This window comes from Cyanistes caeruleus, chromosome 10 (assembly GCF_971803275.1).
Source record: "Cyanistes caeruleus chromosome 10, bCyaCae1.hap1.1, whole genome shotgun sequence".
NCBI classification, from domain to species: Eukaryota; Metazoa; Chordata; class Aves; order Passeriformes; family Paridae; genus Cyanistes; species Cyanistes caeruleus.
The window spans coordinates 14,090,263-14,103,997 of NC_141710.1; the positions used below are offsets into that span (position 1 = coordinate 14,090,263).

At 45.7% G+C, this 13,735-nt stretch overlaps 1 protein-coding gene across 1 annotated transcript; it reads left to right on the forward strand.

Moving 5' to 3' along the window:
- The first annotated feature begins 1,613 nt into the window (after positions 1-1,613).
- UTS2B (urotensin 2B) lies at positions 1,614-10,805 on the forward strand. The gene is made up of 5 exons (XM_023933059.2): positions 1,614-1,851; positions 4,013-4,114; positions 7,008-7,045; positions 8,375-8,468; positions 10,186-10,805. The coding sequence occupies exons 1-5, from the start codon at positions 1,728-1,730 to the stop codon at positions 10,209-10,211; spliced, it is 384 nt and encodes a 127-aa protein (XP_023788827.1). The 5' UTR covers positions 1,614-1,727; the 3' UTR covers positions 10,212-10,805.
- The last annotated feature ends 2,930 nt before the right edge of the window (positions 10,806-13,735 follow it).

Consider the following 13,735-nt stretch of genomic DNA (forward strand, 5'->3'; position numbering starts at 1 on the left):
AGGCATATAGTTTTGAGCAAAAGCTGCTGTTTTCCAGGTTGGACTCCTGTGCAAAGTGGTGCTCATCAAGCTATGGCCTCTGCTTCATGGGGGCTGCTCACCTCTGACCAGTTTGAAACTTGTACCTTGGGAAGATGGAGGTAGCTGGAAAAGTGTTCCAATAGGACATAGGTGTCCCTCAGTCCAAACAAAACTTTGTGAAGAGGGTGAGTAGTTCAGATAGCTGTTCATTAGTTCACAAGTCTGAGGGAAACTACAGGTTTGGTTAATTTGTACATATTATATCTCCAGGGAAAATTTTGGAATATTTTCTCAGTAGAGAACCCTTTGTTAATGAAAGCATCACATTCATTTTTATAGGCATATCCCACAAAAATCTGAGCCTCTTCCCCTCCATTTTGTTGATAATATATCAAATAATAAAATAATACAAGGGTTATTAAAAGGCTTGCCATCAATACCTATCGAAGGCACAAGTTGTAGGGAGAGCTGGGGACCTGAAGCCAAAAGCCCAAACATGGAAATTATACTTTTAGATGAGATGAAGTGCAGGTACCATCAGATGAAACTATCTTGGGTAATCTGGCATGACGTGGTGTCAAAAAAGCACACACAGTGAGTCACTAGGAGTGTATGTACAAATCAGAGCTTTCCCTGATCCTCTCCCCCATCCCACCATGGGGGGAGTGAGCTGGCAGCTGTGTGGTGCTTAGCTCCTGGCTGGCCTTAAACCACGACAAGTACAGATGATTCAGTTCTGCAGGAAGAGGGGAAGTGAAGAACAAAGCCTAGAACTGTTACTATTACAATATTTTTCTTGATAAGGTTTTTGTGGAAAAGTAGTTGCAGGTCCCTGATCAATAGTGATGGATAGGCAACAAAGGTAAGTCAAACCAAAATGTAGTCATGGCCTGAGAAGACATGGAATATATGCAATGTGTCGCTGTACTTTGCTCTAAAATTATAAAACAAGGCTGTGCAGCCAGAACCAGCATCTGACCTTCCACTTCTTTTTTTTTCCCCAAGAAAAAAACTGAAGACTCTTGCCCATCCTTGACGTATTCCATACCTACTGCCAAATCTGCACTCCCCCACTCAGACATAATCCCAAAATAGGATGTGATGCCTTTCCCGTTGACAAAGCCATAAGTCACAGTGAGCAAGACACACTCAACGTTCTCCAATCAGTTAAATGAAAAGAGCTCTCCCCCTCTGTTTCCCATCACTTCAGCAGTCATTATATCTCACATTAATTAATACAGGCACTAGGAAGTGAGATGATAAATTACAAAACCCCATTAACCTGATTCTGTCCAAACTGGTAAAATATGGCAGCTTGTACACTAGGCAAACCTTCCATGCTAACGTGGGAGTCCTCATGCCTGAACTCTGTTAAAGCAGCAGCCCTGAGAAAGTATTTTTAATGTGTGTATGTATGGAATGTGTATCAACGTGCGTGAACAGTGCACGCCTGTGGGAACATCAGAATTCATTAGATCAGTCTGATATGAGATATATTGAACAGGTTCCATCTGACATATGTTACTGGGTTGTTCTGTCCACTCCCAGCGGAGTGAATCATATTGACAGGTTGAATTATATCTCAAGAGATATTTTTCTCCCCTCCTCCAAAGGCCATTTGCAATCACGGCACATCCACTGCCTCTTAAAAGTGAGCTCATCTGGTGCTGGTTGCATTGAAGTCCTCCACCGTGCCTGAAGGAAGGATGCTTTTGGGCGCTGGGAACGTGGAGAAGATGTGGTCTGCCCAGCTGTGTCTGGCAGTGCTAACCATCCTGACCATGGCTCTCTGTGTCCCATCTACGCATGGAGACCCTTTTTTACTCCAAGGTAAGCTGGAATACAGGCTACATGACACAGGTAGGTGGTTACTTTTTTGTTTGCTGCTTGCCATGGCCAATGCAAGATTCACTTTTCTGGGAAATAAAACAAAATGAACCCCGAGCTGTACTGAACAATCTGTTAACCTGGGTGCTAATGAGAGGCTTTTTCGTATTATCATGAGCTAAAGCTGTCCTTCTGCTCTGCAGCTGGCTGTATGACACCTTCTGATAATCAGTGAAAATATTAGATCTGTTGAAATCTGGTAAGGGTAGCTCTTTCCCTCCCATTAAAAAAAATAAAATAAAAATAAAAATAAAATATCAGAGAGTAGCAATTCCAGTATGTACCATAAGAGATTTGACAGCTCATAAATGTCAGTAGTACAGCAATGCTGAACTTTTTTTTCTTCACAGAACTTCTTTTTATATGTACTTCTCCAGTAATTTAAATTAATCTTAACTTGAATTTATACTGCAAGGAAATGTCAATCATTAGTGCTCTTTCTCAAAGAGGCTTGGCAGTGGAAGAAAAGAAAGAGCCGCTAAATATAGGCTTGAAAATAACATTGCTTTTCAAATGATTTTTCCTCTTATATCACCTATTTATTTTTGTAATTATAACCAAAACATTCCCCAGGCCACTCTATCTAAATCCTGCTTCTGTTTAGCTTTTACTGGAGTGTTTATAGCATTGGTTTTGGTCTTTTTTTTTTTCCCTGTAGAAAATCCCCCAAAAAACCATGAGTAACTATTTTAAAATTGTAACTGTCCTTCATACGTAGGACTGAGGTTTATGATGGCACTCCATGCTAACTGCAGGCTGCTCTGCTCGCTCCCCTGGGTTTATTTCCAGAGATCGCAATCGGGACCAGCAGCTTCAGCCGCAGCGTGAGGCAGGGTTGAGTCTGGCCAAACACTTAAAACATCCCTTTGGCCAGTGTCCCTCAGCTTCTGCAGATTTATGTGACGTTGGCTAATGGAGCTGATTCCCTCATACTCTTGAGCATCCTTCAGGCTCATCTGGTGCAACATTTCGTTTCATGTGTACCAAGAATAATCGCATTCATCCCATCAGAGGGCTGATAGACATATGAGACTGCATTGAGCCGAAGTCCTAAAGATCCTGGAAGAAGAGGAAAAAATCCTTTCTGTAGAATCTCAGTATTTTCCATGGAATTCTGTAGGCATCTTTTAGGGCTCTGTAGGGTCTGGGTGTAGGGTACGGCTGTTCAGACCAAAGATTTTTTGAATGGCCACTCTTCCTATAACGTCTGCTCCTGGTCTATCATTCTCAAAAATTAGTGCAACATTCCAGTCTCAGATGACTCTGGAAATCTGTTGAGCAGGGCTGGGAGGGTCTCAGAACCTCCAAGGCACTGAGCTGCCCCATCCCCTGTGTCTGTTGGTTTCTGCTGAACTCTTGACCTTCACAACCATTCATTTGAGGGCATAGCCACAACCACTAAAGTAAAACCACTGAGAAAGCAACCTAAAGGGACCTCTTAGAGAGCTCCAAATTGCTTTAAGATAGCAGCCAGGGAAGGTTTTTCCTGGAAAAATTTTGCATGGTCTTGCTTTAAGTTCCTCCACACTTGAACTCTGTTCAGGAGGAATCCTTCAGTACCACTGGCAATCAGAGAGAGAAGCCCCATGTCTGAGTCAAGCTCAAGGAAGGGCTCTGGGGCTGCAGGGCTTTTCAGCCCAGTGAGGAGGGACTTCCCACCTCTGTCAGCCCTGGGAAGGTACAGGGAGTGAGCGGGGGAACTCCTGCAGTTTTGAGAAGAGAGGATGTTGTGGGTGCCTGTCTGGCTTTGCAGAGGTGCCCACTCCGCCCGCCTTGCAGAAGAGCTCGGGACTGTGTAAATCAAGGTGATGTCTCCAGCTTCTGCAGGCAGTCATGCTGATGAGGCTGCAGTGGGACTGGCCAGCAGCCCAGGGCTGGCAGGGAGGGCTCCCCATCCCACACCCTTCCACTGCGCAGCCCTCGCTGCCTGGACGTTTTATTCTGTGCTCACACACCTTCCTTTTCCACCCTGATGAGTGCTGACAGGAGACATTTTCATTCCACTTCTTAGCCTTCTTAATTTGATTAAGAGATTAATTGCATCAATTGATTAATTGATTCTTAATTTGATGAGATTGAGAAAGATATGTTTTATGTGCTGCAGAGAACCGAGTGCTGCCAGAGAGAGAAGACACAAATCACGAGGACACATTGCTGACTCTGCTTCTTAATAAGAAATTCGCATGGCGGAGACCAGAAAATATTGGTAAGTGAAGAGGAGAGCTCTGCTTCTTGAGTCTGTGTTTGCATGAATGCAAGGAACCTGCTTCTCAGGTTCTTCAGAAATACCAACTGCTCAGCAAGTGGAAGCAGCAGTGGGTATGGGGCCTACTTGTGATTAATGTCAGGTGCTCTCCATCATGGGACTCTGGGACATGCTTTTGCAAAGTAAAGCCACCAAAAACCACATACCCTAGAGCCTCAGCCACTCAAGATTTTTCTGGGAACGTAAGTAAAAACAAGAAAATTTTCTGCTGAGTCCTTGTGGCCCTACTGTCCCTTAGATGTTGTGTGCATTGCCCAGGCCATGGACCAGCTTTGGGAGCCACCTCTCTGCCCACACCCCAAACAGCCCTGTGTGCTTTTGAGAGACAGCAGCATCGTGTTATCCTTTGGGGCAGGGGGATTTTGCCAAGATTTTCCAGTGAGATCCCTTGGGGTCAGGTGTAGTTCAGGACAAGGGCAGGGGGAGCTCCTGGCCTGGGCCTAAGCCTCTGCTACTGCTGGAAGAGATTGAGACAACTGGCTTTTCCCACCCAGCCACCAAAGGTGGGCCAGGGAGAGGCTCTTCCTGGTCTGTGCTCTGTGAACAGACATCAAATTTAAAAGCCACCCACCTGTGGCTAAACTCAGACCTGCTGAAGAGAAACTTGGGCTTTCCCTGATGAGGCACAGCGATCACAAGCACCAAATGGATTAGAGAGGTCAGCTATTCCCATGGCCACTGCAGCCAGGGGAGGGTTTGGGCTGGATGTGGTGCTCTTGGAGCAGGAATCTGCCCTTCCCTGTGAAAACAGCTGAGAGGGGTCCCAGCAAAAACATTATGAAAATCCATTTATCAAACTCACTCAGTGCTCTTCCCCAGACCCTTGTTAATGCAGCAAGGCAGTGGTTAAACAAGCCTGGGACAAATAAATAAACATAAATAAATCAAGCCCTTATACTAACAAAGGCATTCTTCTTGCAAAGGGGATGCATTCAAGAAATAACATTTTTATGATAAGTTTATGGATTATTGCACTTATTACTCCTAGAGGAAAGGCTGCATTTTATGCCAGACAATTGAATATAATGAATCTCTGAGCAGAGCACAGACAGAGGATTTACAGCAGGCAGTTTCTCAGGGCTTCCTCCATAAATTAACTTCCTTCTCCCTGTCTGAGATAATCTGTTCCAAATTTCAGCCGCTGTTCATTTTCTATTCATAGCAGTCACTGGCCAAACTTACAGTTTGAAAAAAGTCAAGCCAAAACAGGCACTTGAAACTCGGAAAGAGGTAGTAGTAGTAGTAATAATAATAATAATAATAATAATAATAATAATAATAATAATTAATACTTAAGTGACACTTTTGACTTACAGATATGCCAGGGTCTGTCTGTCTCTACCTTATGGGTATGTCAAGACATACTTAGCAGAAATCTGCCTGAGGTCCTTGCTGTTAGTGCCAGGAACAGAGCCCACACCTTCTGATTCCATCCCCACCCCCATCCCTGTCTCATCTCTCAAATCGAATCCTGATGTAATGGATTTGCTTAGGAACTGCTGCTTTTACTGTTGGATGAATATCAGAAAACATTCAGGATTTTTCAACAAAACTGTTTCTTTCTTGAAGGAGAAATCAAGAAGGCAGTCAGCTCTTTCTTGGCACCCTCCTGCTCAGTTTCAAATGTTAAAAAAAACCCAAAAAAACCCCTGAGTCTGGCAATGTGTCTGTGTGCTGAAGTCTTATCTGAAATCTGAAATCAAGGGGAATTATGTCTTAAATCCTCCTGATGATCCAGACCAATGCCTGCTGCCATGTTAGGAATAAAGAGCCATCTCCAGGCCTGTTTTTTTTGTTGTTGTTTGCTTGTGGGGCCCAGCAAAAACATTCTTTTAGCCCTTTCCTGGCTCTTCTGCTTATTTTAGTGCATTTTTTCCCAACCTAGCACTTAAAACCAGTTGATCACTTTGCACTCTCCTCCCAGGAGAACTACTGTAGCCAGTCACTCAGCTTTGACTGTGCCCATCTCTCTTATTAAAAAATTAACCGATTTTGACATCAGTTTGTGTCTGGCATAAGAGAAGTGAGACTGAAATTCCCCACCCCTGCAGCTTTTTCCTTTGCTATTCCAGGCTCTTCTGAGTTCAGCTGGATGTTTTAGATGCTGTTCTTAGGCACCTAACTCTCCCCTCTTTCTGCATGGGCAGTTCATTCATCCACCTGCATAGTTTTTTTGACAGTAGTAGAGTACTGACTAGCCTTGAGATCTCTAAGTCTGATCTATGAGGCTGGGCCCCAAGTCCTCATGCTCCCCTAACATTTACAAGTGTGGAACCTGTGCACTTACCACTATATGACTTTTCCTGTTGCTCCTCTCTGCCAGCCTGGATCTTTGCTGGTTTATAAATCAATAACTTATGCTAGGCTAAATTAGTGTCTTCTGACTTCTGCCTGCATGGGTGATGTGAGGATAAACAAGTCTTAAAGGAAGCAATGGGATTTCATATAAAAGCCAGTGACAGAAAAGCCAGCATTTGAGGTTTGCAGTTAGCAGGATAAAAATCAAAAAGCAAGAGTTTCTCCTGCATTGGTATCACACAGTATGTGACCTCATAGGGAAAATTCCCCTACGGCCTGGTGAACAGTAAAGAAGCCTCCCTCTTAATGGAGAATTAGGATAAGATCCCATAGGGTTCAGCAGAGAAAACCTGCTTTTCTGTCTGTTTTTGCTGTCATTCATTTGAAGATCACTAGCAGGAGTTAAATGATAACTAGGTCTTAGCTTTGTTGTAACTTGTCTTTGCCCTCCGGAGAGGGCAAATGAAGAAATGGTTTTTAATTTGAGCTTTGGGAAGCAATGCAGATGCTGATGTTACTCTCTCCCCTCTTGCAGACTGGGAGCTGGCAAGGAAATTTGAAGAGCTTGAAGAGGTGAGAGGAGAAAATGCACAGACACATAGATGCATGTTCTTGCATGGGTAGTTAAACAATTTTGTAAGCTGTCTTTATGCCCTATCCTTCCATCTTTGCATCCTGCTACCCTTCCCCCTGCTGCTATAATTTAAGCATGGACTGAGAAAAGGGAAAAGCAGAACCTGGGCTAAACATCTGCACAAGCTGGAAAAGGCAAAAAGAGAACAGGGCTATGGACTGGTGAAATAAAAGCTGATCAGCTCCTGCCTCTGTCACCAGTGAAAGGCCAGGGAAGGCCAAGCCAAGAAAGAATTAAGCACCAAAGGACATCTCCATAGGAGAAAAGGGAGTGGGAAGAGGAGGTTGTGCTGCCTTCCTAGGCACTGTATGAGCTGGCTGCATTAGGTAACAGGTTGAAGTTGGAGGGAAAGCCACTGCCTGCCTAAACCAGAATTTTTTCTCTGCTTGTAAGAGCAGCCCTACTCAAGGTCAGAGCCCTTCTGGGTTTATCAGAGCACACATATACAAATACCTACATCTGCTGCCCAGGAACAGGGAAAGGTCTGCAGCAACTTTGGCGTGACTCCCACTGTGATCCAAACCCTGCAAGCAGTGGAAGTACTTTTTTCCCCTTCTCAGGGCAAGTTCAGTTGTTCCAGATGTTTGCATGGGTGCTGGAGGTCCTGCTAAGTTCCACATGGCACTTTTCATTTCAGACTGAAAAACCCCCAGTGCATCGTGCCAGTCAGGAGGCTGCCAGCCCTACACTAGCCTCTCGCTCCAGTGCTGGGGGACATAAGCCCTGACTTTTTGAGAGCAACTCTGCCAGAGCAAAAGTTGGGATAAAGGCTGTAGATGTCCCCAGTCCACAGGAGGAGAGTAGCTAAAGATGACAAAGTGCAGCAGACTGCCCGCATTATAACCAAAGAAAGAACTGTGAGGGAGAGAGAGGAAGGACAACCACGGGCAATGGAGTAGCAATGCCCTCTGCTGCAGTGCCTGGATGCCTGCAGACTTCCTGCCCCAGCACTGTCCTGACTCTCTGTCCTGCAATCTCCTTCTACACAGCCTCCTCTCCTCAGGGACTCACACAGAGGGTGGAGGGAAAGAGCAGGGAGTGCCCACACCACTGCCACCAAACAAGCAGCTTAATGAAGGAGGCCGTGAGGGTAGGAGTGTTCCAAAGGCAGATCCTCTGGGAACGGTCCTGCTCCAGGGAGCACTCTATCCTTGCCAGTGATGCTGCCAGCCAATCTACATGTAGCCCCTTTGCCCTGCATTTCCCAGCACTCTGTGGAGCTCCTCATGGAGGGGCCCTTGTTTACTGCTGTGTTTGTGTTTAAACAGCTGGAGAAGTTGAAGGATCAGCTCTCAGCTGAGGATGGGTCAGAGGTGGCCTATGCTTTGGAAAGTCTCTCAGCGTCCCAGCCCAAAAAACGCGGTAGGTTTTGAATTTGAGCCTTGCAGCCATCCTGTCCACTCTCATTTCCAGGGCTTCCTTTGTGCAACAAAGACAGCCACAGTAAACATGCCCCAAATATGTTGAAAAACAGCTGGCTGGCAGCTTTTTGAGCAGTCCTGGCCTTCTCTTATGGCTGGCTGGTTTAGCAGTTGGTGAGCAGGATTGTGTTCCCCAACTCTGTCTGCTGTCGAGGCAGATACACCAGGTCTGCACACCCAGGAGCTCGTGGAGGCAGGCAGTGTCACATCCTGCTTCTCACAGAGGAACGTGGGGTTATATGAGCCATGAGTGCTGCCCTGGAGTGGGGGAGTTCTGTATGAACATGTCCCCACCGTGTACCCCTCGCCTTGCTCTGGCCTCAAAGCAACTGCTGGAGGCATAATGAGGCATGTGGACTGCAGGCATTCCCCTCTGCCAAGGTCAGTGCCTCCCCACAGAGAAAAAAGGAGTGCTTGTCTGCTGCTGAAAAACAGCTAAAAAGGATGTGGAAATCAACCAAGAATGCAGGGAACTGAGATCTGGTATGTCCCCCAGCTGGTCTCCAAGCTTTGTCCAGTCTGTATCCAGTGACTCAGGAGCGTATTGCACCAGTGCTCCCGTGAAGCTGCCCCTGACAAGCACATGGACAATGCTGTTCATGCTGGCTATCAATGGATTCCTCCACAAAGCAGTAGCAGCTGTGAACCAGAAGCCACTGCTGACAGATCTGGCCTAAAAACAAAAGAGCTGGTTCTGCCCTTAGCCCACATGTTCTGTGCACATGGAAGCTGACAACTGCCAGACAGCCAAGAGAAAATCCCTTTGTGCAAGGCTTGCTTAGACCGTAGGTGATCCTTGGGCAATATGCAATTTATAATCACCCCTGGAGGCTGTCATTAATTTGGCTACTGCAATTCATGCCCCCACCAGTCTGGAAGGTTTAATGTAGATAAAACTACTTCCTATTTCCACGTTTAAATCAGATTCTGACATAAATGAAAGCAGAGAATTGTTGTCTTCATCTAATGTCCTTCCAGGGGGGAGCTCATGTCTCAGCATAAGCGCTGCTGATTCAGTAGGAGATTTTTTCCAAGATCCTGGTTTCAAAAACCAGGTACAAATCTCTTATCATACTTGATAACAGGAAACTCACATGGGATTCACACTTGTTGTTATACAGTTACTTTTTCCAACACCAAAATATGCATCTTTCCCTAATTCAGTCTTGTTTAAAGATTCTACAGAAATCAGTGTTGTTTGGAGGATGGTTGGTAGCAGAAAGGTAGTGACTGGGTTTAAAAAAAGAGTAAGAACCAGATCCAATCTCTCCAAGTCAGTATCCTGTTCTTCCAGTCAGCCACAGGTGAAAACCCCTGCACACACCCCTGAAGCAGCAAAACTGCTGACCAGTAGACAGGAAAGAAAAAGCTGGTTCATGACATTGCTGAATTAGAACAAAAGGAAACATTTTAAATCAAGAAACATGAAGACAATTTATACCCCACGTTTACACTAGGAGTAGCTAAAAGAAACACCTTCTAAAAGTGTTATATGAACTCAAAGCTGGTTACTGAGATGTGTCCTGAAAGCACAATGCTGGCTGCATGCTCCAGCTCTCTCAACACATGGGTCTTTTGAAACCTTCTCCAGGGCTAGAGTGGGAAGCTGAAAAAAGGCCCTTGTATGCTGACATCTTTTTTTTTGTATTCCTTCACAGCCTGCTTTTGGAAATACTGCATCTGAAGGCTTGTGAGGACTGGAGGGTGAAGATAAGCCCTTCCCCAAACTGCCTCGCTGGGTATTAACGTGTTAAGAGTTTGTTCTGTTCCCTCATCGTGCTGCTAATTTGGAAGCCATCCTCCACGACTGCACCACAGCCAAGACTAGCAGGGGCCGTGACAGGAGCTGGCAGCACACTGCCAGTCTCTCCTGTCCTCTTCCAGGTTTAACCTACCATGGTCTTCTACTCAGAAGATGCTTCCCAACTTTCTGTGCTGTCCTGTGTGTGCCATTCAGGCTGCTGCCACTGTACACTCTCCCCCTTCTCACCAGGTCCCCTGAGGCACCGAACACTGACTCAGCTTCCCCGGGCTTGGGGCTCTGGCCACCCCTGCAGGCTCTGCTCTCAGCGGTCTCTGGGCTCCTGGGCAGGTCTGTGCTGCCCTGGTGGCCGCTGCTGGGACAAGAAGGCAGGCTGGGTGTGATGTGAAGGGCTCAGGGCTGGATTGCTGAGCCAGAGCTGCTCCTCGCCGTGTCCCACAGCGCACAGGGGAGGGCAGGCAGACAGCTCTGGATCCTTTGGATACCATTCCAATAAAGATTTTTTGTTGCACAGAAGCATGTGTTATTTGCTTTCTCAACCCCTGCAGGGACCCAAAGTGCAGCACATTTCCCTTGATGTCGGCTCTTATTACCTTAATGGTTCATGTGGAGTTCACAAAGGAAGAAAGTCTCCCATTAAACACCTAGGGTTTGAATGTGCCGGGTAATACAGACCCTTCCTTTTGGCCAGGATGGGGAATGAGACCTGGGTCTTTTTCATAGGTATTTATGGGTTACTGTCCTCATTGGACTGGACCAGACCCACTGTTTTTTCTACTTACTCACTCCAAAGACATATTTTGAGAAGAGATTTTTGGTTCATCTGGCTGGTCAATGCAGGTGCTAGCTGGCCTTTTCTACTGCAGAATTATATCTGGCCCTGTCCAAAAGGAAAAGATCACAATCCATTAGTGATTCCTGCCTATATTCATTTCAAGTCACATTACCTACATTTATTTGCAAAAGCAAAGGACCTAATTCCCGAAAATGTAAATTCAAAATAAATCCTGATGTTAACTTTGAGGTTTCCAACAACATAAATGAGAGCAGGATCTGGTAGCCACTGTGACTGTGTGGAATGATTTTGACTAGCACTGAACTGTCTCTCCAGCTCTATTGAGCCATGTGATTTAACTGCAGCTTGCATATTACATATTCTTCCAAACGTTACCTCCCCAAAGCTGTAATTGCCATTCTACACTCATTGCCTTGGGCTCTGGCAAGAAGCACATGCTTACCTCAGCAGTACCTTGCATGTACTTCATTAACAGGAGACCTATTCATCCTGTTGCAGTCCAAAGCCAGCATCTAGGGAATAAAGCCAGCTTGCTTGATTGTATCAGTGAAGTCTAATGATTTGCAAATGACATGCAAAATACTGTTTCCTGTTACCATTAGTTGTTTGTTATTTCTTTGGTGGTGATTCAGGACACATTTCCCATTTTCTGTTGCTTTTGTGTGAGTGAAAAGGTACGTGGGACCACACTTTCACATATCCTTACATTAGCACCAAATCCAGGAACAAATTATACCCTGTGGACAAGAATAGTCTCTCTCCTTCTTTAAAAGTTTGGTGCTCCAGGTGAAAGAGAGGTGTGTTCCAAGAGTTGCGCTGCCCCAAGCTGGTGTTGAGCTCAGATGACTTCAGCCTGCAGGAAATCACAGTGCAAGGAAAGGCCGGAGCAGCAGGCTCCATCTGTCACCTGTTTGCTGTGGCCATGCCTTCCTGACCCGGTGTGACAACTCATCAGCAAGTCAGGAAAACGAATACCGTGTCTGCGGATATTTAACAGCCTGCTCTGACCCTAGACAGGAATTCCCTGGAGTGCAATGCATCATGCTGCTTAGTAGTGATTTTCTGCTACATCCTATCTGTGCAGTTATTTAAGTGCTTGCGGTACCCAAACCAGCCCCTGTTTCCTGACAGGCACTCTGCTGCTGCATTAGCTGCTTGTGCTGCAGAGATCAGCATGTATTGAATGTAATTTATTAACTAACTAGAAGCAGAGGTGGTGTTCCCCCCTCCAAGGCTTAGCCTCTACATGGCACTGTGGGAGTCCTGTCCTTTCTCCTAAACACACAGAACAGAAACTCTTCTCCTCCACAGAGTAGCTGCTCACACTCTACCCATGCCTGGACAGTCACTCTTGCTAAAGTTAATGAGCCACAGGCAATAATTAAACAGATTTCCCTGAGACATTCTAGTAGATCATGTGGATTTATTAGAAGAAAATTCTCAGAGACATCTGAATGGATTTGCAAATCGAGGCAGCACAGGACAAGTTAGTGTGCAATGGATGCTGCAGTTTATCCTCATTTTCACGTTTGCTGATCTTCATGCTGTGCACAATGGCTGGAGCCATCCAACATTGCCTACAAAAACAAATTGTGGTGTTTGGCCTTTCAGACTTTATCATATTTGAAACAGCACTTGCTAATTTACAGATTTTAAAAGAGCGATTCTTGAGCCACAGGAAGTCTCAGTGTGCTCAGTGATGGATGAGACAAAACAGAAGGACTGTTGCTTTCTCCCATGTAATCCACACAGTGGGGTGGAAGCAGGATGAAGCTTCCAGCTCCCAGTTCTACCAACACCACCAGAGACCTGTCTGTCCTGCTTTGCTTTCACATTTCCCTTCAGATGAAGGTCATTTCTGAACACTACTTTCAGCCTTTAAAACCCTGCTTTTTTCTGGAAGCCCCAGCTAATACCTGCCAATTATTAAACACTTCTATGATCTGGCAGTATCTTTGCACAGCTGCTGTGTTAGCACTAGATACCTCTGGTCTCAGCCTCAAAAAATATGTCACACACTGACTGCCCATGGTTCTTTTGACTGGCAGCTGTTGAGTGGTCAGGCCACCACTCCCATAATCTGCCCATGCCCCATGCATATGGCTGCCCTACAAGCAGATTATCTGCAGCCTGTCTGGATGAGCTCAGTGCAAGAAGATAAATGTTCCCTAAACCACAGGGCAGGCTCAGGATGGATGGTGGCAATGCCCTGCAGAGGATTGCCTGGGACTGCATTTGCAGGCTTGCTTCTAGCAGGGACTGAAACCCTAGAGTCAGTCAGTCTACATGCACCCAGAGTCCAGTTCCCTTCACCTGGGAGCTTAAAGGCAGAAAATCAGCAGTGGGACCAGGAGAAAAGCAGGAAGCAAAAACCCAAGATCATCACATATGGACTTACAGGCCTTCTTTTTTCCTCTGACTTTTGAGACATTGGTCTGGAAAGCATGTGCAGTGCTTCACCTCACACACAAACACTGTCAGCTCACTCACTGAAGGGAGAATGATCTCCTAACTCAGCTGCAGTGCTCTGGCAGATGGCAAGGATAGGGACACCTCTTGATGTGAGTCACTGCTTTGTGCTGCTGCTCTCAGACGCATCAGCCTATATTAGAAATATCAATAAAAGTGAAGTTTCTTGTAAATTTTCTAA